The 24510-nt window shown below is 66.9% G+C and overlaps 11 protein-coding genes across 11 annotated transcripts; 6 read left to right on the plus strand and 5 right to left on the minus strand.

Moving 5' to 3' along the window:
* The first annotated feature begins 2 nt into the window (after positions 1-2).
* Positions 3-3685, plus strand: FA09DRAFT_115264 (hypothetical protein). The gene is made up of 9 exons (XM_025739010.1): positions 3-384; positions 451-534; positions 674-1023; positions 1081-1446; positions 1499-1640; positions 1691-2646; positions 2708-2908; positions 2963-3481; positions 3536-3685. The coding sequence occupies exons 1-9, from the start codon at positions 57-59 to the stop codon at positions 3566-3568; spliced, it is 2979 nt and encodes a 992-aa protein (XP_025601100.1). The 5' UTR covers positions 3-56; the 3' UTR covers positions 3569-3685.
* FA09DRAFT_327546 (hypothetical protein) lies at positions 3533-5839 on the minus strand. Its single transcript, XM_025741439.1, has 4 exons — positions 5506-5839; positions 4440-5166; positions 4249-4379; positions 3533-4190 (listed from the first exon to the last, which is right to left on the minus strand). Exons 1-4 carry the CDS (start codon positions 5759-5761, stop codon positions 3988-3990), a joined length of 1317 nt encoding a protein of 438 aa, XP_025601101.1. The 5' UTR covers positions 5762-5839; the 3' UTR covers positions 3533-3987.
* Positions 5840-6048: 209 nt separating this feature from the next.
* FA09DRAFT_336226 (hypothetical protein) lies at positions 6049-6533 on the plus strand (the record flags this gene model as incomplete). The annotated part of the gene is made up of 2 exons (XM_025743860.1): positions 6049-6306; positions 6369-6533. 2 exons carry the CDS (start codon positions 6049-6051, stop codon positions 6531-6533), a joined length of 423 nt encoding a protein of 140 aa, XP_025601102.1.
* Positions 6534-7249: 716 nt separating this feature from the next.
* FA09DRAFT_358183 (hypothetical protein) lies at positions 7250-10208 on the plus strand. Its single transcript, XM_025744925.1, has 5 exons — positions 7250-7900; positions 7957-8670; positions 8726-9283; positions 9337-9835; positions 9891-10208. The coding sequence occupies exons 1-5, from the start codon at positions 7399-7401 to the stop codon at positions 10126-10128; spliced, it is 2511 nt and encodes an 836-aa protein (XP_025601103.1). The 5' UTR covers positions 7250-7398; the 3' UTR covers positions 10129-10208.
* A 1314-nt stretch (positions 10209-11522) lies between these two features.
* Positions 11523-14281, plus strand: FA09DRAFT_303998 (amino acid transporter). The gene is made up of 8 exons (XM_025740455.1): positions 11523-11835; positions 11894-11955; positions 12256-12396; positions 12444-12997; positions 13050-13501; positions 13606-13696; positions 13755-13814; positions 13871-14281. The coding sequence occupies exons 1-8, from the start codon at positions 11670-11672 to the stop codon at positions 14001-14003; spliced, it is 1659 nt and encodes a 552-aa protein (XP_025601104.1). The 5' UTR covers positions 11523-11669; the 3' UTR covers positions 14004-14281.
* Positions 14282-14916: 635 nt separating this feature from the next.
* Positions 14917-16114, minus strand: FA09DRAFT_351863 (hypothetical protein; the record flags this gene model as incomplete). Its single annotated transcript, XM_025744827.1, has 4 exons — positions 15839-16114; positions 15689-15770; positions 15537-15625; positions 14917-15447 (listed from the first exon to the last, which is right to left on the minus strand). Exons 1-4 carry the CDS (start codon positions 16103-16105, stop codon positions 14917-14919), a joined length of 969 nt encoding a protein of 322 aa, XP_025601105.1. The 5' UTR covers positions 16106-16114.
* Positions 16115-16542: 428 nt separating this feature from the next.
* FA09DRAFT_115457 (hypothetical protein) lies at positions 16543-17695 on the minus strand. The gene is made up of 4 exons (XM_025739011.1): positions 17388-17695; positions 17242-17314; positions 17107-17184; positions 16543-17050 (listed from the first exon to the last, which is right to left on the minus strand). The coding sequence occupies exons 1-4, from the start codon at positions 17570-17572 to the stop codon at positions 16712-16714; spliced, it is 675 nt and encodes a 224-aa protein (XP_025601106.1). The 5' UTR covers positions 17573-17695; the 3' UTR covers positions 16543-16711.
* Positions 17600-18302, plus strand: FA09DRAFT_327551 (hypothetical protein). The gene is made up of 2 exons (XM_025741440.1): positions 17600-18202; positions 18255-18302. Exon 1 carries the CDS (start codon positions 17746-17748, stop codon positions 18199-18201), a length of 456 nt encoding a protein of 151 aa, XP_025601107.1. The 5' UTR covers positions 17600-17745; the 3' UTR covers position 18202; positions 18255-18302.
* Positions 18303-18828: 526 nt separating this feature from the next.
* FA09DRAFT_327552 (hypothetical protein) lies at positions 18829-21576 on the plus strand. The gene has a single exon (XM_025741441.1). It carries the CDS (start codon positions 18871-18873, stop codon positions 21337-21339), a length of 2469 nt encoding a protein of 822 aa, XP_025601108.1. The 5' UTR covers positions 18829-18870; the 3' UTR covers positions 21340-21576.
* A 24-nt stretch (positions 21577-21600) lies between these two features.
* Positions 21601-23369, minus strand: FA09DRAFT_336231 (hypothetical protein; the record flags this gene model as incomplete). The annotated part of the gene is made up of 2 exons (XM_025743861.1): positions 21601-22792; positions 22852-23369. The coding sequence occupies 2 exons, from the start codon at positions 23367-23369 to the stop codon at positions 21601-21603; spliced, it is 1710 nt and encodes a 569-aa protein (XP_025601109.1).
* A 117-nt stretch (positions 23370-23486) lies between these two features.
* On the minus strand, positions 23487-24270 carry FA09DRAFT_115467 (hypothetical protein). The gene has a single exon (XM_025739012.1). The coding sequence runs from the start codon at positions 24083-24085 to the stop codon at positions 23603-23605; it is 483 nt and encodes a 160-aa protein (XP_025601110.1). The 5' UTR covers positions 24086-24270; the 3' UTR covers positions 23487-23602.
* Positions 24271-24510: the final 240 nt, after the last annotated feature.

Raw genomic sequence — 24510 nt, forward strand, 5'->3', positions numbered from 1 at the left:
CAGGCAGCTTCCAGGCCGTCCTCATCACCCAGCTGCAGCTCCACATCGCCGAGCACATGTCGGCCGGCTCCTCGTCCACTGCGCCCTGGGCGAGTGCATCGGCGTCTGGTGCCGCAGCCAGCCCTGCTGCCGCCGCAGCCGCGAGCGCCGCCATGCCGCCGCCCACCGCCTCGCCTGCTCCGCCTGCTGCGCCCACCGCGTCCGGCAGCGGCAGCGGCGGTGGCCAGAGCGCGATCCTCAGCATCGCAGAGGTGGCCAACGACGCCAGCATCTTCACGCACGACGGCTGGATCGTCTTTCCGCGCTCCGACGGCGCGGCCGACTACCAGCCGCCCAACGTCGTCGTGCCGCCCAAGTCCGACCGCGAGGTCAATTACTTCCATGGTGCGTCGTGCTGGCGCTGGCTCGCGGCATTGAGGCAAGCCAGCATGCTGACGCGAGCCTGAACAGTGTACAAGGCGGACGAGGTGGACAAGTACGACTGGCGCACGAAGGTCGGCCAGAAGCTCGCAGAGCACTTTGGCAAGCCGAAGAGTGAGTAGAGGCCAGCGGCCGTACGTGGGCTCAGCGGAGAACGGGGTTGGCATTCCGCGCTTGCGCTGAGCGGTGGAGCGTGATGAGGCAAAGCCATTTTCAGCGCCGTCAAGGCCGCTGCTGACACCTGCGCCTGCAGCTTCCACCAGCGGCAAGACGTGGCGCCTGAGGTGGCCCAAGAACTACGACATGACGGAGCAGCGCAAGGGCACGCCGTCGTCACTGCGCACAGACCCGTACCTCTTCGGCTCGCACGCGCATCGCTTCCGCTCGTCGAACGAGTTCTTTCCGCACGCCGTGTGGCTGCTGCGCGACACGAGCATGAAGCAGGGCAACTGCGAGTGCAAGTACTGCGCCGGCAAGAAGACGATGGGAGAGACGGACTATGTCAAGTCGGGCCGTGGCATGCCGACCAGGATCAAGCCCGTGGCGTCGGCGGTGCCGAAGCCTAAGGACACGCGCAAGGGCGCCACGGGCCGCCGGCAGAAGGTGGGTCGCCCAGCGCCTGACCATCGCTGCGACAGTGCTGACGTGGCATACTTGCAGCCGCTGCAGCTGCAGAACAAGAGCGGCGTGCAGATCATGGCGCGGCCCGTCAAGTCGCGCAACCACATGCCCGGCCTGCCGGCGCGCATCTCGTCTGCGCCGCAGCGCGACCAGGAGCTGCCGCACGGCACGCCCAAGCTGGGACAGTGCGAGGGCTTCCGCCTCGGAGAGATCTGTCTCGTGCGCCTCGACCCGCCGGTGCTTTCGCCCAACGGCGACGCAGAGTGCACAGTCGAGATCTTCCCGGTGCGCATCGAGGGCAAGACGTTTGTGGCGGAGGTGGATGAGGCGGACGGAGCTGGCCTCGAGGGCCATGTCACGCAGCGGCCCGTCTACAACGTGCAGCTGCTTGGCAGCCAGGAGAAGGTGAGTGCGGGACGCGCCGCTCCTCATGATCTTTCTGACTCTCGGCGAGCAGGCGCGCATCGATGAGGAGCACCTCCTGCCCTTCCTGGCTGGCCGCGTGCCGCCTGGCCTGCAGCAGACGGTGTACGGCAACCCGGCCGACTTTCCCTGGCTCGAGACTGGCGAGAACGTGCCGAAGCTGCATCTCTTCCCTGGTGAGTGAGCTCGCGCGCTTCAGCAGGGCTCTTGCTGATGCGGCGGACAGACCCAACTGCGCGCCCTGGAGCGCCGATGCCGCGCGCGTCGTACAAGACCGTCGTCTCTGTCTTCGCCTACGCCGTGCAGTCCATCAGCATGCTGCGCTCCATCTACACGCTCACCGACCGCTTCAGCCGCGAGAAGTTCAAGCAGGCGGCGCCGCCGACGGTGAGCGCCGCCGCAGACCGTCCCGCGTCTTCGGCATCGCCACCGGCAGCGGGCGCGCTGCCTGAGGCTGGCGCGGCCAAGAAGGAGGAGGAGGTCGACCTCCACCACTACTGGCAGGGCATCCTCTTCGGCTGCGAGCGCATCTGGGTCGGCGACACGGTGCGCCTGAACCTCACGCCCGCGGACATCGAGTCGATGATGCAGGCCTTGACGCCGCAGTGCAGGCTGCTCGGCGTGCTGCCCGACGCACAGGCGCCGTATCTCATGCGTCTCAAGGCCATCTTCCTCCCGCGCAACAATAAGAAGAAGGCCGTCGAGGGAGAAAAGGCTGCTGCTGTGTCTGCAACTGACACGGCGGCGGCCGGACCCTCGACGCAGAACGGCGTCAACGGCCAGAGTGCCAGCATCCCGACCTTTACGCCGCACGCATCGCAGCCTGCCGGATCGTCGGCAACTGCGGTTGGCGACGTCTCCACCGCAGGATCTGCTGCGGCCCAAGAGGAGGAAGAAGACGAGCGCGACGAGCTGATCGAGCTGGACGAGCTCGAGGAGGAGGAGCTAGACTGCACGGACGCTGATCGCCTCGAGTTCATCGCCAAGGAGAAGCTGCGTCTCGTGGAGAAGATTAGCGCGCGGGTGCGCCTCGCGGGAGACGTGTACCAGGTGCTGGAGCAGACGGAGTACAGCCGACGCCAGGCGACGGGCGGCATGGCGCCCGCCAGCGCGCTGGGCTCTTCGGCGCGCCCGATGTACGTGGCGCCCACGCGCGCGTTCGTGGCAGAGACGAACAACGGCGTGAGTCCTGCCTCTTGTTCGCTGCACCACGCCGTCCGCTGACCCCCTCTGGATCCTGCAGCTGCTGCCGCCGTCCAACGTCGTGCCGCGCGGCTTTGTCCTGCAGCGCGTCAACCAGGCGACGGTGGAGATCGAGTGTGCCGTGACGCAGCTGGCGGGCCGGCTGTGGTCGTCGTTTGCGCCCAACAACCTCAGCGTCAACGAGGTGCTGGAGCAGCGCGAGCGCGCATACACGCCGACTGAGTCGATCGAGGACGAGCGCGTGAGTGGCGCGCGAGCGCTCCTTCGGTGACGCCTGCTGATCTCCTCTCCACAGATCCAGCTCAGTCTCGCCGGCCTGATCCCCGGCTCCGTCAAGAACGTCGGCGCCCTCTCCATGCACCTGGACCGCGACGCGACAATTGCGACGTGTCAAGAGACGGCGCGCTCGCTGCTGCGCAATTTCATCCGTCTCCAGTGGAATGAGGAGAACGGCATCATTGATGATGACGCTAGCTCTGCTGCAGCCGGCAGCAAGTCGCCCGTCAAGGGTCGCAAGCGCAAGTCGCTCGCGTCGGCGGCGGAGGGCAGCGCTTCGCCTGCAGCGGCGAACATGCATCCCATCTCAGGCCACGTCGGCGCACACGCAACGCCGACGGCCAAGAAGGCCCGCAAGTCGGCCGCAAGCGCTGCTTCGCCAGCTACGAACACGCCGGCGGGCCGTGCGGCGGGACCTAGCAAGGGCGCGGCGGCGGCCGCACGAGGCGCCAGCCCTCCGCTGCCGCCTGGCTGGATCAAGAAGATGAGCCGCAGCGACCCGAACAAGTTTTATTACGCGAATCCGCTGTTGAAGAAGGTGCGTTTGGCTGCGCAGAGTCTAGAGTAGCCAGTGCTGACATGATTTTTTAAGACGAGTTGGGACCGCCCGACCGCGGCCGAGTAGAGGAGTCGCCGCGCGCGCCGCGGCGCGAATCTGCGGCCGCGCGGCTCTTGCCGCCTCGCTCATCGCTCGCGCCTCTTCTCCCTCCTTCCATCCACTCTCCACGCCTGCCGTCTACCCGCTGCCTGCTTCCGCTAGCTTCGCCCGGCCGTCACGAGCATTCACCTGCGACACCACTCTGCTTCGTTCCTTCCACGGCTGCTGTCCCATCCGCATGCGGGACAGCGCTTCGACCCTCACGTCATGTCCTTCCCTTTCGCCGCCCGTGATGTCACCCTCATTGATGTGGTAAGCAGCGCTTGATTTGGGGTGATAGATAGGCGACACAAGAGTGGATTTCGTGACGTAGAGGGAAGGAGGGAGGCTTTTGCGTCGATCAGACGGGAGACGTGTGCTCGCAGCAGGTCGACAGCTATACGCATCTACTGAGCCTTTGCGCTCTTCACGCCGCTGACGGGCGTGCCCCAAACGTCGGCCTCGGTCTTCGCGCGCGCCTCCTTGGACGCAAAGAGACGGTAGTAGATGGTGCGGACGAGCGTGTCGGGCAGCGGCAGGAACATGCCCACGCGGCGCTGGTACGCGGCGTACGCGGGGTACTTCTCGGCGGACACGGCCTCGGAGTAGACTGTTGGGAGACGAAGCGTCAGTGAAGTGTAGAGGAAGGGCAAGAGGGCAAGACGCACGCGTCGAGGCGATGAAGAGGGCATTCATGATGAGCGGCGAGGCGAGGGCGTAGGTGACCACGTAGCGCCACTCGGCCACGGCCGGGTGCGAGGGCAGGAAGGTGAGCGGCACGTAGAGCCAGAGAATCCACCTGTGAGGCAGCAGCGTCAGTCAGGTGATCCTCAGCGCTGGGCCTGCAATGAGCACGCACCACGTCGCCTGCTCGCAGGCAAAGTTGGGGTGGCGCGAAAAGGCCCAGAGGCCCTTTGTCACGAAGCCACGCTGTGCGTCGGCGGGCGTGTAGCCGAGGGCGTTGTTGCCGCGCACGGCGGACACGGTACCGTCAGCGGCCGTGGACTTGCTGGAGCTCGGCACCGTCAGGCTGGTGGTACCGCCGACGGAGCCCGTGAGAGGGCGGCCGTAGTAGTCCTTGCCGCGCTTGAAGTTCTGGTACACCCACTGCTCGTGGTCGGCGCCGAACTGCAGCGCAAGGTTGATGAGGAGCAGCGAGGCGATGACAAAGTCGCCCGGCACGAGACGCGACGGCAGCGAGGGCACGGCGGCGTTGTTGTACTTGGTGAAGGTGGTGCTGAGGATCTGGTACTGCGGCAGGGCCGTGGCGGCGAGCAGGATGTTCTGGATCACGGCGATGAAGACGATGCTGAAGATGTGCCACAGGAGTGGCGACATGCCGGCGCGCAGCAAGGGCCAGCGGTAGTCTTCCTCGCCCTTCTTGAACATGCCGCGCCGGTGCGCGTTGAACGTGAGGCGCGCACTCCAGCACACTTGCAGGAAGAACATCAGCGCCAGGCGCGGCTCGATGAGGTCCCAGATCGTGTTGGGCGCCGCCGAGGCGCGGAAGATCGACGTCACCTTGGACGGCGGCGCGAGCCAGTGCGAGATGGCCTTGTGGAAGGTGAAGTGGCCCGAGTAGACGACTGCGAGGGGTGTCAGCGCAAAAGCGAGAAGGGTGGCCACAGAGGCGTGCGACAGAGCGGAAGACCGGCCGAATGCCAGCGCTGCGCACGCATCTGCTCGAGCGCCAGCAACCGGCATTTGCCAGCCATCCGAGCGAACCGCAGCAGCTGCCTCGGCAGCAGCCACACGGATTTGCAGGCCACGCATCGTGTGCACCCAAGCGCGCTGGTTCGGGACAGCTTGACGTCTATTTATAAGGATGCAGGTGCTCGCCAGCCGCCACTTATGATGCTGACACCGGCTCCTCTGCCTCGGTTCGTCGCTACTATCCTCGACCGCCCTCTCGCCTGCATACTCACGCGGCAGGAACGTCCACAGGCCATCCACCTGGCTGGCGTTGCCCGTAATCATCTGCATGACGTAGACATAGACCGTAATGACGCCGCAGATGGTCGTGGCGCTGTGCAGAACGGGCGCATTGACATAGTAGCTCTTGTGCGCCTCGACGTTGGCGAGGTCGGCGAGCGAGCGGAAGGGCAGCGAGGAGGGGTAGGAGAGGAGCGTGGAGACGAAGTCTTGCACGCCGAGCGCGGGGTGCGGTGGAGTGAGCGACATGCTGCTGTGCGAGGGTGATGGTGCTGGTGAGAAGGGAAGGGCGAGGCCTCAGCTCACTTCGGGGCGTTGCAGGCTGATGAGGTGATCAGCGCGCTCGGCCCTGAGGTTGCTATATGCGGCATGACGCAGCCGGCCGGCGCCTGCGGCATGCTTATGGCGCGTGGCCCGGGCGCGCAGCGGCAGCCTGTGCTCCCACGCACAAGAGCCAGCGAGCCCCGCTCCGCATGGCAGCACGTGCCGCTGCTTCAAGCCTCAACATCCACCATCAAGCATCCCAGCAGCGCAGCATGGCCTCACCAGCAGCAGAGCCCAAGGCGGGCGCTTCGAGCGAGCCGCAAGCCGACCAGGCCGTCGAAGGCGCCGCAGCTGCAAGTGCCAGCGAGACAGGAGCCAGCCCGCCCGGCGAGCCGGCACAACAGGACGAGGCATCCGGCGCTGGCGAGGACGACGAGGAGCAAGCTGCCTCAGAGGATGGCGAATCCGAGGAAGACTCGGATGACGAGTCGGAGGATGACTCGCCTGGTCTGGCGTACCTCTTGCGCGACGTGCGTGCCGCTTGCATCTGCCTTTGTCCTTGCCCCGTGCTGATGCGCTTCCCACCGCCTAGCCAAACGAGGAATCGGACGATGACGGCGATGAGTTCGAGGTAGGCGAGGATGACGAGGAAGAGGAAGAAGAGGAAGACGAGGAGACGGAAGAGCCACGGGCGGGCAGCAGCAAGCGGAAGGCCGAGGGGCAGGACGGCGCGGAGGAGAAGAAGGCGCGCGCCTGAGCTCGCCTCGACTTGAGGGCGAGCGCGAGGAGCTGTAATTCACCTCGGGTGGACGGCAACGAAGCGACAGCACAAGCGATGAGACGAGGCTGTCTGCGGTGAAGCGACGACTGAGCCGAAGAGGGCGTCGTCCACCCTCGCCGCTCTGGGAGCCTCGAGCATCGCCGCGCTCTCACACACCGCCGATGGAGCTTGCCCTCCTACTCCCTTCCGAGGCTCTGTGCCGCCGAGTACACTCAGGTCCCCTGACTGCTCCAGCGCGCACAAGCACTGTGGAGGTCGCTTGCCGTCGCTGCGCATCTCGTGCTTGAGCCGCGCGAGGTGCGACAGCGAGGCAGCATGGCGACGCCGCGGGGGGCGGTGCTCGAGGCTCACTAGACTCGCCGCAGCCTCTCTGTGTCGCGGCTCGAGAGACGACAGCACGCAGCGTGCCGCGCTCGAGGTGCCTTGTCGCGGCCGAGGCGGCTGTCAGGGGTCGCTGGCGCCAGCGCCGGCCGAGGGCACAGCTCGCTGCTGGCGGCTGGCCGGCGCTGAGCTTATCAGGGCGCAGCATCGCGTGACGCGGCGCGGCGCGCGCGCGGCGCGGCTCCGGCTGCGCACCGCAAGCGGCCGGCCGGCGGGCGCGGACGGACCCTTGACGCGCGGCGACGTGCGCGCGCGCCCTGCCGCTGCCCCTGGCTGCTGCCCCACACGGCGATCAGCGTATCGCTCCTGCACGCTGCTCCACTCGGCCTTAAAGCGCCGCCTGACTCAACGCACTCCCTCGTCTCTCTCCACCACACCCCGTCGCAGGCGAGCCCCTCCTCCGGCTCACTCGGCGCACCCACCTCGCCCCATCCCACCCCTCCACACGCGCTTGCCCAGCATGGCCCGCGCCACCTTCGCTGCTGCGCGTCTCTGCGCCCTCGTCCAGCTGGCCCTGGCAGTCGCCGCCCTCTCCCTCGTGCCCTCGGCCGCCGCCGCCAACAGCCACGTCGAGGCGCTCAGTGCCGCACAGCAGGCCGCTGCCCACTCGCACCGCCGCTCGCTCAACTTTGGCGTCAGCCACGATGCGCAGCTCCACTCGGCCGCCACGGCGCACAGCGCCGAGCACGCGTCGCTCTTCGGCGGCGCCACGACGCTGCTGCACGCCGTGCCCGAGCACATCACCGAGCCCTACGCCGTCGCCACGCACCTCGCCGAGCTGGCGCTGCGCCCCACCTCCTGGCGCGCCGCCATCGCAAACAAGAAGCGCAACAGCTCGTTCCGCGTGCGCGAGGACTCCTACACCGACGCCGAGTCGGGCCTCACCTACGTCTACCTGAAGCAAGTCATCAACGGCATCGAGGTGGCCGACGGCGACATGAATGTGGTGGTCGACGTGCACGGTGCGTAGCGCGATTGCCACTGCCGCGCTTCACCTGCTGACACACTCTCTGTGCAGGCCGGCCGCTCAGCTACAGCTCGTCGTTCTACACGGGCGAGCTGCCCGACGAGGCGCAGCTGGCGCAGACGAGCAGCAGCGAGGCGGGCGTGCACCAGTGTCTCTCGCGCCGCTCGCAGGTCGTCTTTGGCGTGTCTGGCGGTGCGTCGCCGTGCGCCACTGCCGCGCCTGCCGCGCACCTTGCGTCGGACGCGCGCCACGCAGCTCTGCGCTTCGTGGCCGCCGCCAGTCCCGACGCTGCGCTCGTCTCGACGCTCAGCGGCGTGCTTGGCTCGCCCGCTGCGCTCGACGAGGCAGCTGCCAGCATCAGCGAGCAGCGTGCCTCTGCGCCGCGTGCCCACCACTCGTCGCACGCCGTCGAGCTGCGCAACGTGCCGGGCAGCACGGGTGCCGTGCTGGCGTACAAGGTCTACACGCACGACGGCCGTGGTGGCCTGCGTCTGGCGTGGCGCCTCAACGTGCCGATGGACGCGCCTCAGGCATCCAACTTCTACGAGGCGACAGTCGACGTTGTGACCGGCGACGTGCTCAGCGCAAACGACTGGGTCAAGGACATGACCATCTCCCGCCCGCAGCAACTCACGGCGCCCGACTTTGGCCCGCTCGAGCACCCCGTTGCCGAGATGGCTGCAGATGTGCAGGCGTCTGCCGACAAGCAGACGAAGCCGCCGCTGTACCGCGTGCTCAAGTGGGGCCTCAACGACCCGACGGAGGGTGAGTTGCGCGGCACGCGCTGAGCGTCGCCTTGCTGACCATCTTGCTCTCTCAGGCAACCGCACGACGGAGGAGGGCGTACACGACAGTCGCGCCTCGCCGTACGGCTGGCACACGGTGCCCGGCCACTCGAGCAACAAGACGTACACGAGCACCAACGGCAACAACGTCAAGGCCAGCGCGTTCGGCGCCGGCATGGACGACTGGCAGCACACCAAGAGCGCCGAGGGCAAGGTCGTCGACGGCGCGCTGCTGTTCAACTCGACTTTCGGTTGGAGAGCCGCCAACCACGAGCATGCCGTGCTTGACCCGGCCAAGTACGCCGACGCATCGGTGACGAACCTTTTCTACTCGCTCAACAGCTACCACGACCTGCTGCACCGCTACGGCTTCGACGCGCCGGCCGGCAACTTCGAGGAGGCCGACAACCCGGCGGGCGGCCGCGGCGGCGACGCCATCATTGCCTATGCGCAGAGCTCGGCGGGCATCAACAACGCCGACTTTACCACGCCGCCCGACGGCTCAGCGCCGCGCGTGCGCATGTACAAGTGGCGCACCGTCGCCAATGCTACGGACCGCGATGGCGACTTTGAGGCAGGCGTGATCATCCACGGTGCGTCTCACGACACCCTCTGCGCCTCCTACATTGCTGACCCCTTTGCGCAGAGATGACGCATGGTCTCAGCACGCGCCTCACCGGCGGCCCCAGCGACTCGAGCTGTCTCGGCTGGGGCGAGGGCGGCATGATGGGCGAGGGCTGGGGTGACATCCTGGCCACGATCATCCGCCGCAAGTCTCCCACGCGCGACATCTACCCCATGGGCTCCTGGGTCTCGCACAACAAGGCCGGCATCCGCAAGTACCCCTACTCGACGAACCTGACGACGAGTCCCGAGACGTACGAGACGCTCAACGGCATGTGGGAGCCGCACGCTGGCGGCGAGGTGTGGGCGGCGGTGCTGTACCAGCTCGAGGAGGGCTTGCGCGCCCGCCACGGATGGCACCCCGATCTCTTCCCGCCGCCGCCGCACGCCAGCCAGAAGACGAAGGATGAGTTCTGGCTCAGCGACGAGGACGTCAAGAAGACGCTGCCGCTCGAGGCGGGCGGCAAGCGCGCCAGCAAGCGTCGCATTCCTCGGCACGGCAACACGCTGGCCGTTCAGCTGTGAGTCCAGCGTCAGTCTTGCCTCCGCAGGCCCTTCGCTGACCTTTCCCTGCAGCATCATCGACGCCATGAAGCTGCAGCCCTGTCGTCCGACCTTCCTTTCCGCCCGCGACGCCCTCCTCACGGCCGACCGCGCACTCACGGGCGGCAACAACACGTGCCTGCTCTGGAACCGCTTCGCAGACCGCGGCCTGGGCGTCTCGGCGCGTGTCATTGGACAGACGCCGTGGGGCGGAGGCATCCGCCACAACGACAAGAGCGTGCCGAACGGCTGCGAGAAGAGCCATCTTTAGCAGAGTCGAGCCCTTTGTAGATACGTCGTGCCCGCCGTGACCCCCTTCTTCATCGATCCTGTCTCTGAACATCCTGTAGCCCGAGTCTCTCATCACTTCAATATTACATCTCACCTGGCTTGGGCCTCGACGTGGACGGACGGAAGAGGCGAGCTCGGCATGCTCGCGTGACCCTCGTCGCGGCCAGCAGACCCACGCCTCATTGCCGGGACCATCGCCTCTGCTTGCCCGCCATCCTGGTCTCTGCTCTTTCAGACGTCTCTCTCCCCACATCCACAGCAGCAAAGCTCGGCCACGCGGGAAGCATCAGGCACCGGCCAGCCGATCATGCTGCGGGTCTCTGCTGCTGCATGGCGACAGTGGCGCCATGGCGTCGGTCGGAGCACGGCGCTGCACAGCAAGCAGCATGCACGCCGCCGGCTGCAGGGTCCCACATCGCACTTGGCCGACTGGGCCACAGCAGCAGCCTGGACAGTGCCCACGAGGCTCCGGAGCCTCAGCTCGTCTCCTCGTCTCCAATGCCACCCCAGAGCTTGACTTCGCCTGTTCAGAGGCTGCTCCGAGGCGTCGAGGTGGGCTGAGAGCCGCTTCTGCGAGCGAACGCTTCCGCACGAGAACGCAAGCGGCGTTTGCCTCTCGGCAGGGCCAAGGCACGCCAGCGCCGCCGGTGGCTGACGGCCCTTGAAGCGGCGTCGGTGCGCGAGAGACGATGGCAGCACAGCAGCCGCAGCGGCCAGAACAAGGGTGCCTGGCGGATGCGCATGAAGACTGGCGCCGTGCCCGAGGCCGCTTCGGCTTCCAGCCGCCGAGGCCCAGACGCACGGCAGAAGCGCAGGCGGGTCTTTTGGCGGTGGCGTGGCGCTGTGCACCCTGGCGCTGCATCGCTGCTGCCCGTGTGCCCGGCGGCCGCATGCACCTGAGCGCGCCGTGGCTGCACGAGCACGAGGGCCCAGCTGCTGCTCGACCGCTCGGCGGCACCTGGTGCTGCACGGCCGATCTGCTGCCATCTTTTGACGCGGCATGCGGCGAGCGGGCGATGCGAGGGTGAGAGCGACAGTGCTCGACTGCCCCACTGCCGGCCTGCGGTCCCTCTGCTCCTCGGTCCCGCCCGAGCCGAGTGCCCGGAATGGCCGCCATTCGCGGCCGAGTGTGCGCTCTCAGCGCCCAGCTTCCGCCTGTGCGTGCATGCGGCTGCGTTCATGCGGGATGAAGCAAAGAGGCAGAGAGGCATGGGAGCAGCTGGGCATCCAACGCAAGCGGTGCAAGGGCGGCAGGCGAGCAGCGGCCGCAGAGCCCCTCGTTCTCGCGGCGGCGATACGCGGCAGAGCGCAGCACGGCGCCCAGGCAGGCCAGCAGCAGCAGCGCCTACACGCTGAGCCTCTCGCTCTCGGGCGCGCCTTCTTGCCGCCGCGCGCGAAACACACCCCGGCCGAGCGTCTCGCTTCTGCGTCTGCTACCCATCACCCTCGCCTGCTCCCCACCCTCGAGGCAGCATCCCCACGCTCACACCGCACCGCCACCACCTCACCCCGCCCGCAGCCATGGGCATGTTCAAGTCGGCCTCCAAGGAGAAGGGCGACGCTGTGGGGCGCACGTCGCCCGGCAGCGGCGACGCCAAGGAGGACGTGTATGTGTCGAGCACGCCGGCGCCGGGCAACGAGGCGCTCAACGAGGATGACGCGGCGCTCGAGGCGACGACGGGCTACAGTGCGTAGAGAGAGGTGAAGTGCGGCAGCTGCTGCGGCTTGCTGATGCCCAGCCGCAGAGAGTGACTTCAAGCGCGAGTTCCGCTCGCTCAGCACCATCTCGTTTGCCTTCTCCATCATGGTGAGTCGAGGGATGGGCGTGTATGCAACGTGCATCGGGACAGCTGCTGCATGTCTGCTGCCTGCGTCTGTCACGCGATGCTGGTGCTGCTTGGCGGACTTGCGACGGGCGATGGGCTGTGTGGGTCCGCCAGAGCCGGGCCTGGGGAGATAGGCCGCGGCACGCGTCGCAGCCGCAAACGCGAACCGGCCGGACGTGTCCGCGCCCTTGGAGGTGTCTGGCAGCCATGGCGGTCCTCTACGCAGCAGCACAAGACAGGAAAAACCACTCGCATGGCTAGGCGCTGACACGCTATCGCAGGGCCTGATCTCGTCGGTGGCTACGACGTTCAACACGCCCTACACGCTCGGCGGTCCCTCGTCGACGGTGTTTGCCTGGATGCTCGGCTCCATCATGAACCTGACGCTCGGCGCCGCGATTGGCGAGATCGTCTCGGCCTACGTGAGTGACCTGCTGCGGGTCTCACTTCGCCGCTCACGCCTCTCCAGCCCTCGTCTGGCGGTCTCTACTCTGCCTCCGGTCTTCTCGTGCCGGCGCGCTGGCGTGCCATTGTCGCCTGGATCACGGGCTGGCTGAACTTCACCGGCCAGATCGCCGGTATTGCCGGCACGGAGTACGGCCTGGCGCAGATGATCTTTGCCTGGGCATTCGTGCTGACCGGCTACACGGCCTCCGTCGGCGCCACGTACGGCCTCTACGTCGGTCTGCTGATTCTCCACGGCGTGCTCAACTGCTTCCCGACTGGCTGGCTGGCGCGCTTCACGAGCTCCTACGTCTTCATCAACCTCGGCTTCACGGTGCTGACCGGCATCCTTGTGCTGGCACGCACGCCGAGCGAGGAGATGCACACGGGCGCCTACGTCTTCGGCAACATCGTCGACGGCACGGGCTACGGCTCGCAGGCGGCCGCCTTCTTCATCTCGCTGCTCAGCGTGCAGTTCGTCATGACCGACTACGATGCGACGGCGCACATCTCCGAGGAGGTCAGCCGTGCGGCCATCGCTGCGCCCGTGGCCATCTTTGTCGCTGTGGCTGGCACGGGGTGAGTGTGCCCTGCCGCACCTACAGCTCCTTCGGCTGACACGTTGCTGTAGCCTGTTCGGCTTCTTCCTCAACGTCGCCATGGTCTTTGCCGGCGGCGACACGGCGTCGGGCACGATTGACATGTGGCCCGGCGGTCTTGCCTTCGCCGAGATTGTGCGCCTGCGCGCCGGACGCGTCGCGTTCCTCATCATCTGGCCCTTCATCTGCAGCGTCGCCTTCTTTGTCGTGCAGACGGCCCTCATGGCCAACGCGCGCTCCTTCTACGCCTTCTCCCGCGACGGCGGCCTGCCGGACAAGAAGTTCTTTGCGCGCATCAACAAGAAGACGACGACGACGGTCAACGCCGTCTGGCTCGTCGTCGCCTGCTGCGCCGCTCTTGGTCTGCTCAGCTTCGCCTCGTACACCGCGGTCGCCGCCATCTTCTCTCTCGCAGCCCTAGGGATGGACCTGAGCTACCTACCGCCCATTGTGTCCGCGATGATCTTCCGCAACCACCCGGATGGTGAGTGTTCTTGCCAGTCATCGCGCGCGGGTGCTTCGCGTCGCGTCGCGCCGCGTCTGCCGATCCTCTCCGCTTGCCACGCCCGCTGACGCATGTTTCTGCAGTCAACTTCAAGGCAGGCCCCTTCTTCATGGGCTATGGGTGGTGGGCCACCGCAGTCCGCTGCATCGCCATCGTCTGGACGCTCTTCGAGTGGTACGTGGGCCTCGCGCTCCAAAATCGTCGCGTTCTCGCTAACTCCCCTTCTCTTCAGTGTCGTGCTCTCAATGCCGCAGATTCTGCCCTTTGATGCGAGCATCTTCAATTATTCATGGTAAAAAATGGCTTGTTTTCATCCAAATTGGTCAAGCGCTGACTTTTTTGTCACAGGGTGGTGCTCGTCGGCATTCTCATCATCGCGCTGGCGTTCTACCCGTTCTCGAGCTACAAGGGACCGCGCACTGGCCACATCCAGCAGGCCGGCCGCCGCCCGTCGGAGGCCTCGGTTGCGGTGCACCACTAGGCGCCACAACGAGAACTCGCCCTTACTTCACAACTTCCGAGCACCCTCCCTCCTTCTCCCACTCTTTCTCTGGCTTTATCGTCACGGCTCCCCCCTTCCCTTCCCATTTGCCGTCTTTCGCTCCCCGGGCTCTTGTGCTGCTCTCCTCCTCGTTCATATCCGCTGCATGCACCACTCCCGCCGCATCCCTGCTGCGCGCCGTCTGGCTCCGTCCCGTTGTACTTACGTGCCATTCCCTGGGTCCTCGTTGCTTTAGAAAGATTCAAAGATCGAACACCTGCTGTGTGCGTGCGTGAGGGCCGCGACTTGACGTGGCTCACGTCGCGCTCCAGGCGCATCAAAGGACCAGCACACATCGCTGGAGCAGGATCGAGATTCGTGGTGGGCGTACAGATACACGAGGAGGCGCGACGAGAGAAGTCGGTGCGACTCAGTCGTGGGTCATGACATGAGGAGGCGTGAGGAGAGGAAGGGATGTGCGGAACGAGGCCAAGTGCGAGTGTACAGGCCCGTTCTGGGGAGGTCAAGCCGCAAGCGAGAGAGTCGTGTACAGAGAAGAGGTGAGGTGCGCACGTGGACGTGCGAGGCGAGGGTCGTGGACAGAACGCGTGAGGGACGGGGAAGCGTCGGCCGGAAAATGCCTTGTGGAGCGGGTACGAGAGGCGGGTTCTGCGAGATAGACGCTTGAGGGGCTAGTGCTCTGAACGGAGTACAGGCAGTAAGCCAAGAAGCGAGTGTGACGCTGAAGGCCGATCTCGAGAATCTCCTCCCGAGACTGTCGTGCGATGAGAAGACGCCGAAGCTTGTGTATGCGCCGTGCGAGCTGCGAGGCGGCGCCTGGTGCGCCTGACCTTGATGCGCCGGCAACGGGCAGCTCTGAACGTACGTGCGACCGCGACAGTACGCCTAGTGCCTACTCCTCTGCTGCCTGCGCCTCTGCATCGGCGGACGAACGCTTGGACGAGCGTGCGGAGGGAAGGTGCGGCGCGCCGTTGCGTCGCTGCGCTGCGGACACCGATGCCGGGGCGCTGGGTGAAGGAGGCGCCGGCATCTCGGCGTCATCCGACGAGAAGCAGTCGGAGGTGCGTATATCAGCACCGTCAAAGAACAAGCGCACAGGTGCGCCAGCGTGCTCAGGCTCCACCTGGAGCGCCTCTTGCTGAGGACTCGGTGAGGCGCGCGCGCAGCAGCAGCGGCAGGTGCAGCGCTGGGTCGTTTGTAGCGGGCGCGTCGTCTCCGCAGACTGTTGCACCATCTGCAAGAGCTGTTGCACCAGCTGCGACAGCTGCGTGAGCACCTGCGCCTGCTGCTGCAGCATCTGCGCCTGCTGCTGCAGCACCTGCGCCTGCTGCTGCAGCACCTGCGCCTGGGCGTCGGACGTGGCGGCGGCGTCGCCTGGCGTGGATGGCGACGAAGGCATGGTCGCTGACGTGGGAACGCAAGCCTTGAGGGAGCGATGCTGTGTCAGTGTGTTGATCGCATCGCAAGCGGCGTTTCGGCGGCTGAGAGGCGATGGAAGGCGAGATCACTCACGTCGAGATGAGGTGCGTCTGCAAAGGTCGGGATGCGGTGCGAGCGTGATGCGCGACCAGAAGTAAAGAGGAAAGACCAGGATGTGCGTGCTGCTGTGAGGGTCAGCGGAGTGGCTGAGAAGGCTGAGGCCTAGCGGAACGTCAGCTACTCACCAGCAACGGCGGGCCGTAGCAGCGAAGCAGCAGTCGCGAGGGTGCGAGCGAGATGCTGTAGCAGTGAGGGTGCTTGCAGCGACTGTGGGGAAGTGGCGAGCGTCAGCTGGCGCTGCGACTACAGCCCCTGCCGAGCGTGTCGATACGTACAGAGCGACCGCAGAGAAGGTGGTGGTGGGGGAGAGAGGAGCGGCGCGGGGCGACGAGCGTCTGAAGGCGCTGCTGCGGGTCGGCGCCAGCCATGATGGTGCGGCACCAAGGCCGCAGGCGCCGCCCGCCGCACGCCTCGAGGGCTTGCGGTGTGATGGCCAGATGTCCCGATTTGACGGGCCGTGAGGAGCTGTGATTCCCGCGCTTGCCTGCCTGCAGCGCGCACGGCTGACGGGAAGCTCGTGATGCCCGCATGCCCGACATCATCAGAGGGAGAGACGGCTCGTCACGCTCCGGACGCGTGGACCGGCGCAAGCCACTGACTCGCTTCTAAGAACATATCTTTCACCAAATCGAATCGAGGAGGCGCAAGGGGGCGTGAAGTGAGACGAGATTAGGGTATGAGAGGCACGATGGGCACGTATGGAAGGTGGAGAGCGAGCGAGAGAGGTGTGGTGTGAACGCGCGAGGTGCCATTGACGCAAGATTTGAGGGATGCGTGAGGGGTAGTGGAGATGGGACGAGCGCCGGGGCATGGGGCGGCCACGAGGTCCTAGCAGCCAGAGCAAGGCCCATGCAGGCTTCGCACCTCACCACCAACGAGAGTCTAGGGCCTAAAGTCTCGTGGGAGGAGAGGTACGCAGCTGGCGTATGGGCTGCACTAGCTGCGAAGCTGGGCCACTTGCATCTCGTTCGACGACGCCGAGGTGCAGGCCGCGTCATCGGGAGAGAAGCAGTCAGAGTCCGAGGTGTAGATGTCCGAAGCGCGAAACGACCCGCAGCGCGGGCGGCGTTGCACGATGCTCGTGCAAAGCTGCCTGTGCTGGGATGTCCCGCCCAAGCAGACGTCCGCACCACCGAATGACTCTCATCCTACGACGAGGCTGCTGCACCGAGCCTTGCGGTAATCGCGCTGGAGTCTGGCCTGGGCGCAGTCATGGCGCGTTCGCCTTTTCTCTCACTGGACGGCTGCAGAGGAATGCGGTCAGCATCGCACGAGCAGCTCTCGTGCAACGCTGACCGCATTCTCTGTCCGCATCCGGTGAGAGGCAAGGCGAAAGTACTTCTGCGCCGAGGAGGCGCGGCGTGTACCGATGCGCGCTCAGGCTCTACCGGCAGAGAGTGGAGAGGAGCAGGGATGGGAATGGGCGAGTCTGAGCATGACGAGGCGAGCAGTGGCGAAGAGAGACGGCGTACGACGGCGTGTGCGTGCTGCAGCGAGGGTCAGCGGACGAGCCGAGGAGTCCAACGACGGGCGAGCGACTTACGAATGGCAGCGAGGTGCAGCAGCCGGGCAGCGGCGGCGGCAGTGGTGGTGCAGAGTGCGTGTCTTGCCCATCCGTGTGCTGCACCAAGGGTGTATCAGGGAGGCTGAGCACGCGGACCGCCTGGAAGCCACTCACCTGCGATCGCCAGACGTCGGCGTCGTTCCGAGCCAGGCGCAGCCGCGACGGCGGCGGCGATGCTTGCAGGCCGCTGCGGGGAAGGGGCGAGGGTCAGCTGAGGCGCGACGGTGCTGCGGCTGCAGTGGGCCAGATATGCGACGTACCAGGAGCGAGAAGCGAGGTGAGGGTGGAGGGTGGTGGTGGTGCTGAAGAGAGGAGCGCCACGGTGCGACGAGCACTTATAGCGCTGCGGGCGCAGCAGAGGTGACGCTTGGGCATGACTTGAGACGCGTCCGCCCGATGTGACGGGGTGTGATTCCCACGCTCGCGCGCCGCGAGCACGTCCCATCACATGGCGCTCCTAACGGCCGGCCGCCCCTCTAGGACAGCTCTAAATGCGACTTGAGGCCTCCTCAGCTTCGTCTCCAGCTCCTCATCCTCCTTCTCGGTACAGCACGCAGCACGCTCGCTTACGCGCCCGCCCGCCCCAACTCGTCCATCTGCGCCCCGCATCGGCCGGCCATGCCCTCCACACCCACCTCGCGCTCGCCGCTCGCTCCCTCGCGCCAAGTCGTGGCGCCTTCCCGCGTCGACGATGCCTTCTTCAGCGCCTCTGCGGCCAGCAGCAGCAGTGCACTGCGCGGCAATCTCTTCTGCAGCACGTCCAGCTCCTCACTCCACTCCTCGGCCGCAAGTCACGAAGACGCCGCGCTGCTCCTCGAGCTGCGCGCAGCCGACGAGCTCGAGCTCGCTGCGCCGGTGCAGAAGCGTGCTCGACGTGCAGAGCGGGGCGAGGAGGATGGCGCACATGCTGTGACTGCGTCGGTGTCGCAAGCTGCAAGACCGCTCATGAGGCCCGGAGATGCGTCGCCGGAGCATCTGCGTCGGCTGGAACGGCTGGTGGCAAAGGAGGAGAAGGCGGAGAAGGAACTGGCCGCGAGGAGCAAGAGCTCGCCGGCGAAAAGCGGCGGCGTGTAGTGCGGGAGGTGAGTGTGCTTCAACGACGGGCTGAGTAGCTTTGACTGACGCGCTTGTCGGACAGGAGAGGTGAGGTGGACAGGCTGCGTGGGAGGGTTGTACGGGGGTGGGACAGGGGTGGGCGGCGCGCATTGAGATATAGATGCACCGGCTCTTCAGCAGACACGTATCGCCGACCACGTCCTGGCGCACAAAGGACTGCATGATCGCTCAAAGAGCCGAGGTCAGGCGTGAGGAGACACGTGCGGCCTGAAGCGGCGGCGGGCGTGCTGGTGCTTCGCGTAGCACAGCCAGATGCTCCGCTCGTTTGGCCAGCAAGCGTGAAGAGCAGCGCTGGAGGTGTGTGAAGCGCTGTGCCATCCACAAGCCTGTGCGCCATCCTCTGAGCCGCCGTCGAGTGGGGAGGAGAGCGGCTCAGGGGGCGGCGAGCGGCCTGTGACTGAGGCCGGGGGGCGTGGGAGCAGCTCTTGATCGCCCATGACGCGCGGCGGAGCGTTGGGGCACCGGAGTCGCGCGCCCGCGGCGGCCAAGCTTAGCTCCGGCTCGGGCGGCGGATCACGCGGAGCCGGCACGAGCACCTCGGCTGACACCTGGCGGGTTCCATGCGATTCACACACTCCGCCTCACCCTCCCTCACTCCACCACCTTATACACCGGCGCGCCATGACGATGGCGCACCACGCCGCCTCGGCCGCCGACCTGGCGCTGCTCGACATGCTCAGTGCGCTGCCGCAGCCCGGCCAGGCGCCCGTCTCGCACTTCCGCCATGCCGGCGCCGGCGACGCGGCCGCGGGCGGCAGCCGCAGCCGCAGCAGCAGCCATGCCAGCAGCAGCTCGCGCCGCCCACTCGCCACGCTCACCGCGCTGCGCCGCCCGCCCATCGATCCCATCATCCTCGCCGCCTCGCTCTCCAGCGGGCCGCACGTCACGCGCCACCACTTCCACCACTCCTACGGCGCACCGCGCGCCAAGCCCTCGACGCAGATGCCGGCGTCGGAGCGGCGCGCGCGCCAGCGGCAGGAGGCCGCAGCTGCGGCAACGGCGCCGGCAGCCGGCAGCTACGCCAACTGCGACGCACCCGCGCCGGAGCCCGAGCCGGAGCAGGAGAGCGGCTACTTTGGCGGCGCCGTGCCTTCCGTGCCCGCGCTGACCGACGAGGAGCGCGCCCTCTACTCGTCGCGCCAGGCGCCGCGCAGTGTGCGGCTGCGCCTCGAGGCCGAGGCAAAGGCCTCGCGCGAGCGCGCAGCGCAGGCACAGGCCGCTGCCGAGGCGCAGAAGAGCGCAGACGCCAGCGCCGCCGCCGCGCCGGCCGCTCCGCAGCCAGCTGCTGCACCGGCGCCGCGCTCCAAGGCCGCAGAGCAGCTCTCCGAGGCCCTGCACTCGCGCCAGGCGCTCATCTCGCAGCCCTCGACGCCGCTGCATCTCGGCGCGCTGCCCACGCCCGGCGTCAACGCCCCGCCCGGCCAGACGACGCCGCTCTCGCTCGCGGGCCTCTCCTCCATCGTGCGCCCGCCGCCGCTACTTGCGCGCTGCTACGCACGCACGCGCATTCCGACGCCGCACGGCGAGATTTTCTGCCACCTGTACCGCAACAACCGCGACGGCAAGGAGCACCTGGCGCTCGTCGTCGACCCGGCGCAGAACTCTGCCGAGACGATGCAGGCGCTCGAGCAGGGCGACGACTCGCCGCGCAAGGGTGCCGCACGCCCGCTGCGCAGCCAGACGCTCGATGAGGTGTGGAGTCCGGAAGAGACGGAGATGGAGCGGATAGTGCGCGGCGCGTACGTGGGGCGGCTGGGCCCGAGCTTCCAGCAAGCCAGTCCGGCGGCTCCGCCACGCCCGCGGCACAGCGCCGCAGCCCACGCCGCGGCCCGCCTCGCGCCTGCGTCGCGCGCAGCAGTGCCCGAGGAGGAGGAGACTGCGCCGCTGGTGCGCATCCACAGCGAGTGCTACACGGGCGAGACGATTGGCTCGCAGCGCTGCGACTGCGGCGAGCAGCTCGACGAGGCCATTCGGCTCATCCACGCCACCTCTACGAGTGCGCGTCCGGCGCGTGGAGTCATCGTCTATCTGCGACAAGAAGGGCGCGGCATTGGGCTGCTCGACAAGCTCATGGCGTACAATCTGCAGGACATGGGCCACGACACCGTCTCTGCCAATGTCCTGCTGGGCCATCTGCCCGACGCGCGCAAGTACGACATCGCAGCTGCCATTCTGCGCGACTTGGGCGTCTCGACGTGCCGACTGCTGACGAACAACCCGGACAAGATGGAGGCACTGGAGCGCGAGGGCGTGCGTGTCGCAGAGCGCGTCGCAATGGTGCCGCGCGCATGGCGCGAGGAGCTAGGCGCAAAGGCTCGGCGACGACGCAACCATGCGCGACGAGCCAAGGCGGCGGCGCGCGCCAGCTCCTCGGCACCGCGCACGCCCGACGGGCGCGCCGCAAGTGCCATTCCCCGCAGTCGACGCCGGGCACTCGGAGCTGGCGCCTCCATGGACGCCAGCATCATCTCGCAAGCTCCCTCTGCCGGCGCGCATTCTCCGCGCGTCTTGTCTGCGCCTGGCTCGGGCGAGGCAAGTGAGAATGACTGGGCGGGCGGCGAGGAGGAGCCGTGGGAGAGTGGCTCGGAGGAAAGCGGCGATGGCGAGGCGGAGGAGGAGTACGTCGATCATATCCTGCGCCGCAGCGGCGCCACGATGCTGGGCGCCAGTGTCACGCGAGGGCCAGAGCTGGAAAAGTATCTGCGCACCAAAGTGGAGCGCATGGGCCATCTGCTCGACCTGCCGCCGCACGAAGCGCCGCACGCACATGCTCCGGCACCGGCACCTGTGACGCAAGCGCAACCACATGCCTTGTCGCAGAGCGTCGATGCGCTGCAGATCGACGAGGCGGACGCACCACCTGCAACGCCGCACGAGCACGACGAGGAAGACCACGCCAACACCGACCCGGACAGCCTGCTCGACGAGGGCGAACTGCACGCGCTCGCCGCACATGCCGCCGATGGCAGCGGCGCGCCCGGCACTGAGAAGGACGGCGTCGCGGCGACGGACTTTGCCGCACAGCCGCAGCGACACCATCCTGCGCAGCAGGCGGATGACTCGGACGACGACGCGATCCTGATTGAGCGGCAGTGAGCCGGCCTGGCTGCCATGACTGCACCTCTTGCGACGCCTGCTTCATTCTACCCCTCCCGCCCATGTGACGCCTCTCTTACTTCACGCATTATCGGCCACTCTGCAACACATGCTCTCCTTCCCAGGCTGCGCACTTTCTCTGCAATCCACACGCCCAGCTGTCTCGCCTTAAAGTGATGTAGTTGCGCAGCGAGGGGCGGGTAACAAGATGTCTAAGTGTAGGGGAAGCAGTGTTCTGCTCAGGGTCGCGCTCGATCGCGCTCAGAAGAAGCCCATGTCCATGTCGTCTGGCTCCTCATCCTCCTCCTCGTCCTGCTGAGCCGCAGCATCCAGCTCCTGCTGGATGTCAACCTGTCTGCCATGCGCGTTTGCGCCGCGGCGACGCAGGACGCGAGTGGCGTACTCTGATGCCAGCAGCTGATGAGGCTGCGTCGTCGTAGCAGTAGGCGTGGGCGTCGGTATCGCGCTGCTGCGTGATGCAGAGGAGGCCTCTGCTGCCTTCTCGTCGTCCTCGCGGCTCTTCTTCTCCCTCTCCGCCTCCTTGGCCCTCCGTCGCACCTCCTCCCTCGCCGCCTCGGCACGGATTAGCTCCTCGCGCTCCTCGATCGCGCGTCGTCGACGGATCTCTACCTCGGGCACCAGGGTGCCGAGGAAGAGCGCGGCAGGCAGCACCACATTAGCGTAGATCGTGTGGCGCCAGCTTCGCTGCACTTGATTCGGCTGCGGCGCTGCGTGCGCAGAGGAGATAAGGCCAAGCTCGGCATCTTCATCGGCGAGGGAAAGGTAGGCGAGGTGCTCGATCCAAAAGGCCAACGTCAGCGGCGACGTGGCACGATGCCGCTGCGGCGCACGCAGAGCGCCGCCAGCCTCATTGCGCTGCTGCGTTGCCGGTTGCTGCCGAGCCTGTGGCGTCTGCGGCGCCTCCTGTTGTGCTGTAGCAGCGGCGCCAGGCATCATTCTCTGCGCAAACTCCCGCTGTCGAACGCGTCGACGACGCTGCATGATCCGCAGTCCTTCATAGAAGACGTATGCGGTGGCAGCGCCGATGATGCACCAACGCTTCAAGTCGCCGGCATGCCGAGTGAAGACGTAGACGAGAATGCTGAGCTTGAAGGCGAGAAAGAGCATCGGCGCTGCGACGGCGCTCAACTCTTGGAGCAGCAGCGCAGGAAGTAGACGCCGCTCCATACGCGCAGGACCGCCTGCTTGTGCTGCGGCGGGAGCAGCGGTGGCGGCCGCAGCAGCAGCGGGCACACCACGCAGGCGCTCCTCGAACGGAAGGTCCCGGCCCGCCGCGCCTGCGCTGGAGATCTCCTCGCGATGTGCGGCGTAGAGGAAGAGCCGACTGGAAACGTCGCGCAGTAGCTCGATGCGGAAGCGGAGATGATGGAGGAGCTCGTTGATCACTAGTGCTCGAGGAGTGAGCGGTAGCCTCAAGAGGTATGGCAGGCCGCTGCGTGGAGGTGTGATCAGTGATGCGGCACGGCGTGCCCTGCGCAAAACGGGACTTACTCGACTTCAACGGCCTGTTGTAGGTGCGCCAACTTCTCTTGCTCGTCTGCTCCCCGAGTCGACAACGCTGCCATGCAGATCCTGTCCTCCCACTCCTGCGGCAACGCCCTCTTCAAATCATCCTCCACTTCCGGCAGGCGCAAGAAGACGGACTCGCAGCCATGCGCATCCTGAAACGCCTCTTTCTGCGTCACGCCCAGCTGCTGCAGCACTTGCGGCAGTGCAGGCGCAGGGGGCGGCGAGGAGGGCGCGCCATAGAGCTCGTGCCAAAGCGTGGCGTAGATGTCGCCGTAGCGTACAGACTTTGCTTGAAAGGCTGTCGCTAGCCGTAGGATGGTCGTAGGCGCCATGCCAGGCAGCGAGTCGGAGAGACGCGTCAGATCGCATGCGCCAGCCGCAGGTGCGTGAGGTGCGGTTGAAGAAGCAGACGCAGCTGCGCCACTACTCGCAGCGGCAGCGGCAGCGACGGCCGTGCCCTCGAACAGCAGCGCCGCATCAGAGGAAGCTTGCCGACGCATAGCGACGACGCTGGGTGCGCGTGAGGCCAGGCGAGGACGCAGTGTGGAGGCTTCGGGATCGGCCCAGGCGTCGGGACGCACTACTAGGTGGAGCGATGCTGGGTCTTGAGGGTCCGACTGGTTGGTGAGAGGGTGTGAGCCGAGATGGATGAGGAGAGAGCGATGAGCGGCTGCTGGAGCACAGGCGTGGACACAATAGAGAGCCTCGCAACGAGCCCGTAAGCAGTGTATGGCTACAGAGCTGCATGCCAGAGAAGTAGGGGAGACCGAGCTTGGACCCTCTCGTGTCCGATTCTGGTGCCTCGAGCCAACGGCCCGCGGCCCGCTTCTCTCGTGTCTCTCGTCTCACCCCATGCCTCTGCGCTGCTGCCCCCGCTCCGCCGCTCCACTTCTCTCGTACTCACGCCACCCATGCCCTCGACGGTCTCCTCATCTTGCATCAAGCGGCCCGCTCTGATGCAGCGCATGCCCTCGGCGCGCGGCCTGCCCGGCCACGCCGCCTCAATGTGCCGCTTCACCTGCGCAATCGTCGTGTGGGGCGCGACGGCGAGGCTGTCGAGCGCCCCTGCGCCGAGAGTGGAGGAGGAGAGGGAAGAGGAGAGAGGGAGCGAGGGAGACTTGATGCGTAGATGCACGAGACGCTCGGAAGGCGGAGCGGCGCTGCTGCCTGCGTTGCTGCTGGGCCCGGCGGCCACGGGCGAGAGAGGCGCCTGCATCGCGCACAGCGAGGCGGTGCCGGCCAGCGAGGATGCTTGGGCCGCCTCGGACGACGGACGCAGCCGGGCCTGAGAGCAGGCGGTGGCGTGCGCGAAGACGAGCGAGGCCGTGCAGACGCGCCGTGTACGGAGTCGTCGAGCCGAACGAAGTCTAGTGTGGAACGGTGAGGCGGTGATGGTGGTGGTGCTGAGGCGAGCTCCTGGGCTGAGCCCGAGCGCCGGCAGGCAACAGCAGCCAGCCAGCTGCACGCAGCGCACCGCCGCTGCCGCTGCCGGCGTGCCTTGCCTTCCCCGCGCCGCCGCCGCCGGCCACGTCGGCGCCGGCCGCTGTTCCCACGCTCCTCTCTCGCACGACAGGCGTTTGAAAAATGTGCCCGGCCTCGCCTCGCCTTGCCCTCGCCGCATGCCGCCCTCTGCCCTCCCGC

This window comes from Tilletiopsis washingtonensis (assembly GCF_003144115.1).
Source record: "Tilletiopsis washingtonensis strain MCA 4186 unplaced genomic scaffold FA09scaffold_2, whole genome shotgun sequence".
Taxonomy (NCBI): domain Eukaryota; kingdom Fungi; phylum Basidiomycota; class Exobasidiomycetes; order Entylomatales; genus Tilletiopsis; species Tilletiopsis washingtonensis.

What these genes read in the sequence shown, in the direction of transcription:
- FA09DRAFT_327546 (XM_025741439.1), bottom strand. Translation starts at nt 5,761, where the DNA reads ATGTCGCTCACTCCACCGCACCCCGCGCTCGGCGTGCAAGACTTCGTC. An exon ending in CCTGTGGACGTTCCTGCCGC is followed by an intron (nt 5,167 to 5,505) that starts GTGAGTATGCAG and finishes CACCCCTCGCAG; the next exon opens with TCGTCTACTCGGGCCACTTC. An exon ending in GCCTGCGAGCAGGCGACGTG is followed by an intron (nt 4,380 to 4,439) that starts GTGCGTGCTCAT and finishes GCTGCCTCACAG; the next exon opens with GTGGATTCTCTGGCTCTACG.
- FA09DRAFT_327552 (XM_025741441.1), top strand. Translation starts at nt 18,871, where the DNA reads ATGGCGCACCACGCCGCCTCGGCCGCCGACCTGGCGCTGCTCGACATG.
- FA09DRAFT_115264 (XM_025739010.1), top strand. Translation starts at nt 57, where the DNA reads ATGTCGGCCGGCTCCTCGTCCACTGCGCCCTGGGCGAGTGCATCGGCG. An exon ending in TGCTTGGCAGCCAGGAGAAG is followed by an intron (nt 1,447 to 1,498) that starts GTGAGTGCGGGA and finishes CTCGGCGAGCAG; the next exon opens with GCGCGCATCGATGAGGAGCA. An exon ending in CGAATCCGCTGTTGAAGAAG is followed by an intron (nt 3,482 to 3,535) that starts GTGCGTTTGGCT and finishes TGATTTTTTAAG; the next exon opens with ACGAGTTGGGACCGCCCGAC.
- FA09DRAFT_303998 (XM_025740455.1), top strand. Translation starts at nt 11,670, where the DNA reads ATGGGCATGTTCAAGTCGGCCTCCAAGGAGAAGGGCGACGCTGTGGGG. An exon ending in CGTTTGCCTTCTCCATCATG is followed by an intron (nt 11,956 to 12,255) that starts GTGAGTCGAGGG and finishes ACGCTATCGCAG; the next exon opens with GGCCTGATCTCGTCGGTGGC. An exon ending in GTCTGGACGCTCTTCGAGTG is followed by an intron (nt 13,697 to 13,754) that starts GTACGTGGGCCT and finishes CCTTCTCTTCAG; the next exon opens with TGTCGTGCTCTCAATGCCGC.
- FA09DRAFT_327551 (XM_025741440.1), top strand. Translation starts at nt 17,746, where the DNA reads ATGCCCTCCACACCCACCTCGCGCTCGCCGCTCGCTCCCTCGCGCCAA.
- FA09DRAFT_115457 (XM_025739011.1), bottom strand. Translation starts at nt 17,572, where the DNA reads ATGGGACGTGCTCGCGGCGCGCGAGCGTGGGAATCACACCCCGTCACA. An exon ending in CACCTCGCTTCTCGCTCCTG is followed by an intron (nt 17,315 to 17,387) that starts GTACGTCGCATA and finishes CCTTCCCCGCAG; the next exon opens with CGGCCTGCAAGCATCGCCGC. An exon ending in CCGACGTCTGGCGATCGCAG is followed by an intron (nt 17,185 to 17,241) that starts GTGAGTGGCTTC and finishes CCCTTGGTGCAG; the next exon opens with CACACGGATGGGCAAGACAC.
- FA09DRAFT_358183 (XM_025744925.1), top strand. Translation starts at nt 7,399, where the DNA reads ATGGCCCGCGCCACCTTCGCTGCTGCGCGTCTCTGCGCCCTCGTCCAG. An exon ending in GGCAGGCGTGATCATCCACG is followed by an intron (nt 9,284 to 9,336) that starts GTGCGTCTCACG and finishes CCCTTTGCGCAG; the next exon opens with AGATGACGCATGGTCTCAGC. An exon ending in AACACGCTGGCCGTTCAGCT is followed by an intron (nt 9,836 to 9,890) that starts GTGAGTCCAGCG and finishes CTTTCCCTGCAG; the next exon opens with CATCATCGACGCCATGAAGC.
- FA09DRAFT_115467 (XM_025739012.1), bottom strand. Translation starts at nt 24,085, where the DNA reads ATGCAGGCGCCTCTCTCGCCCGTGGCCGCCGGGCCCAGCAGCAACGCA.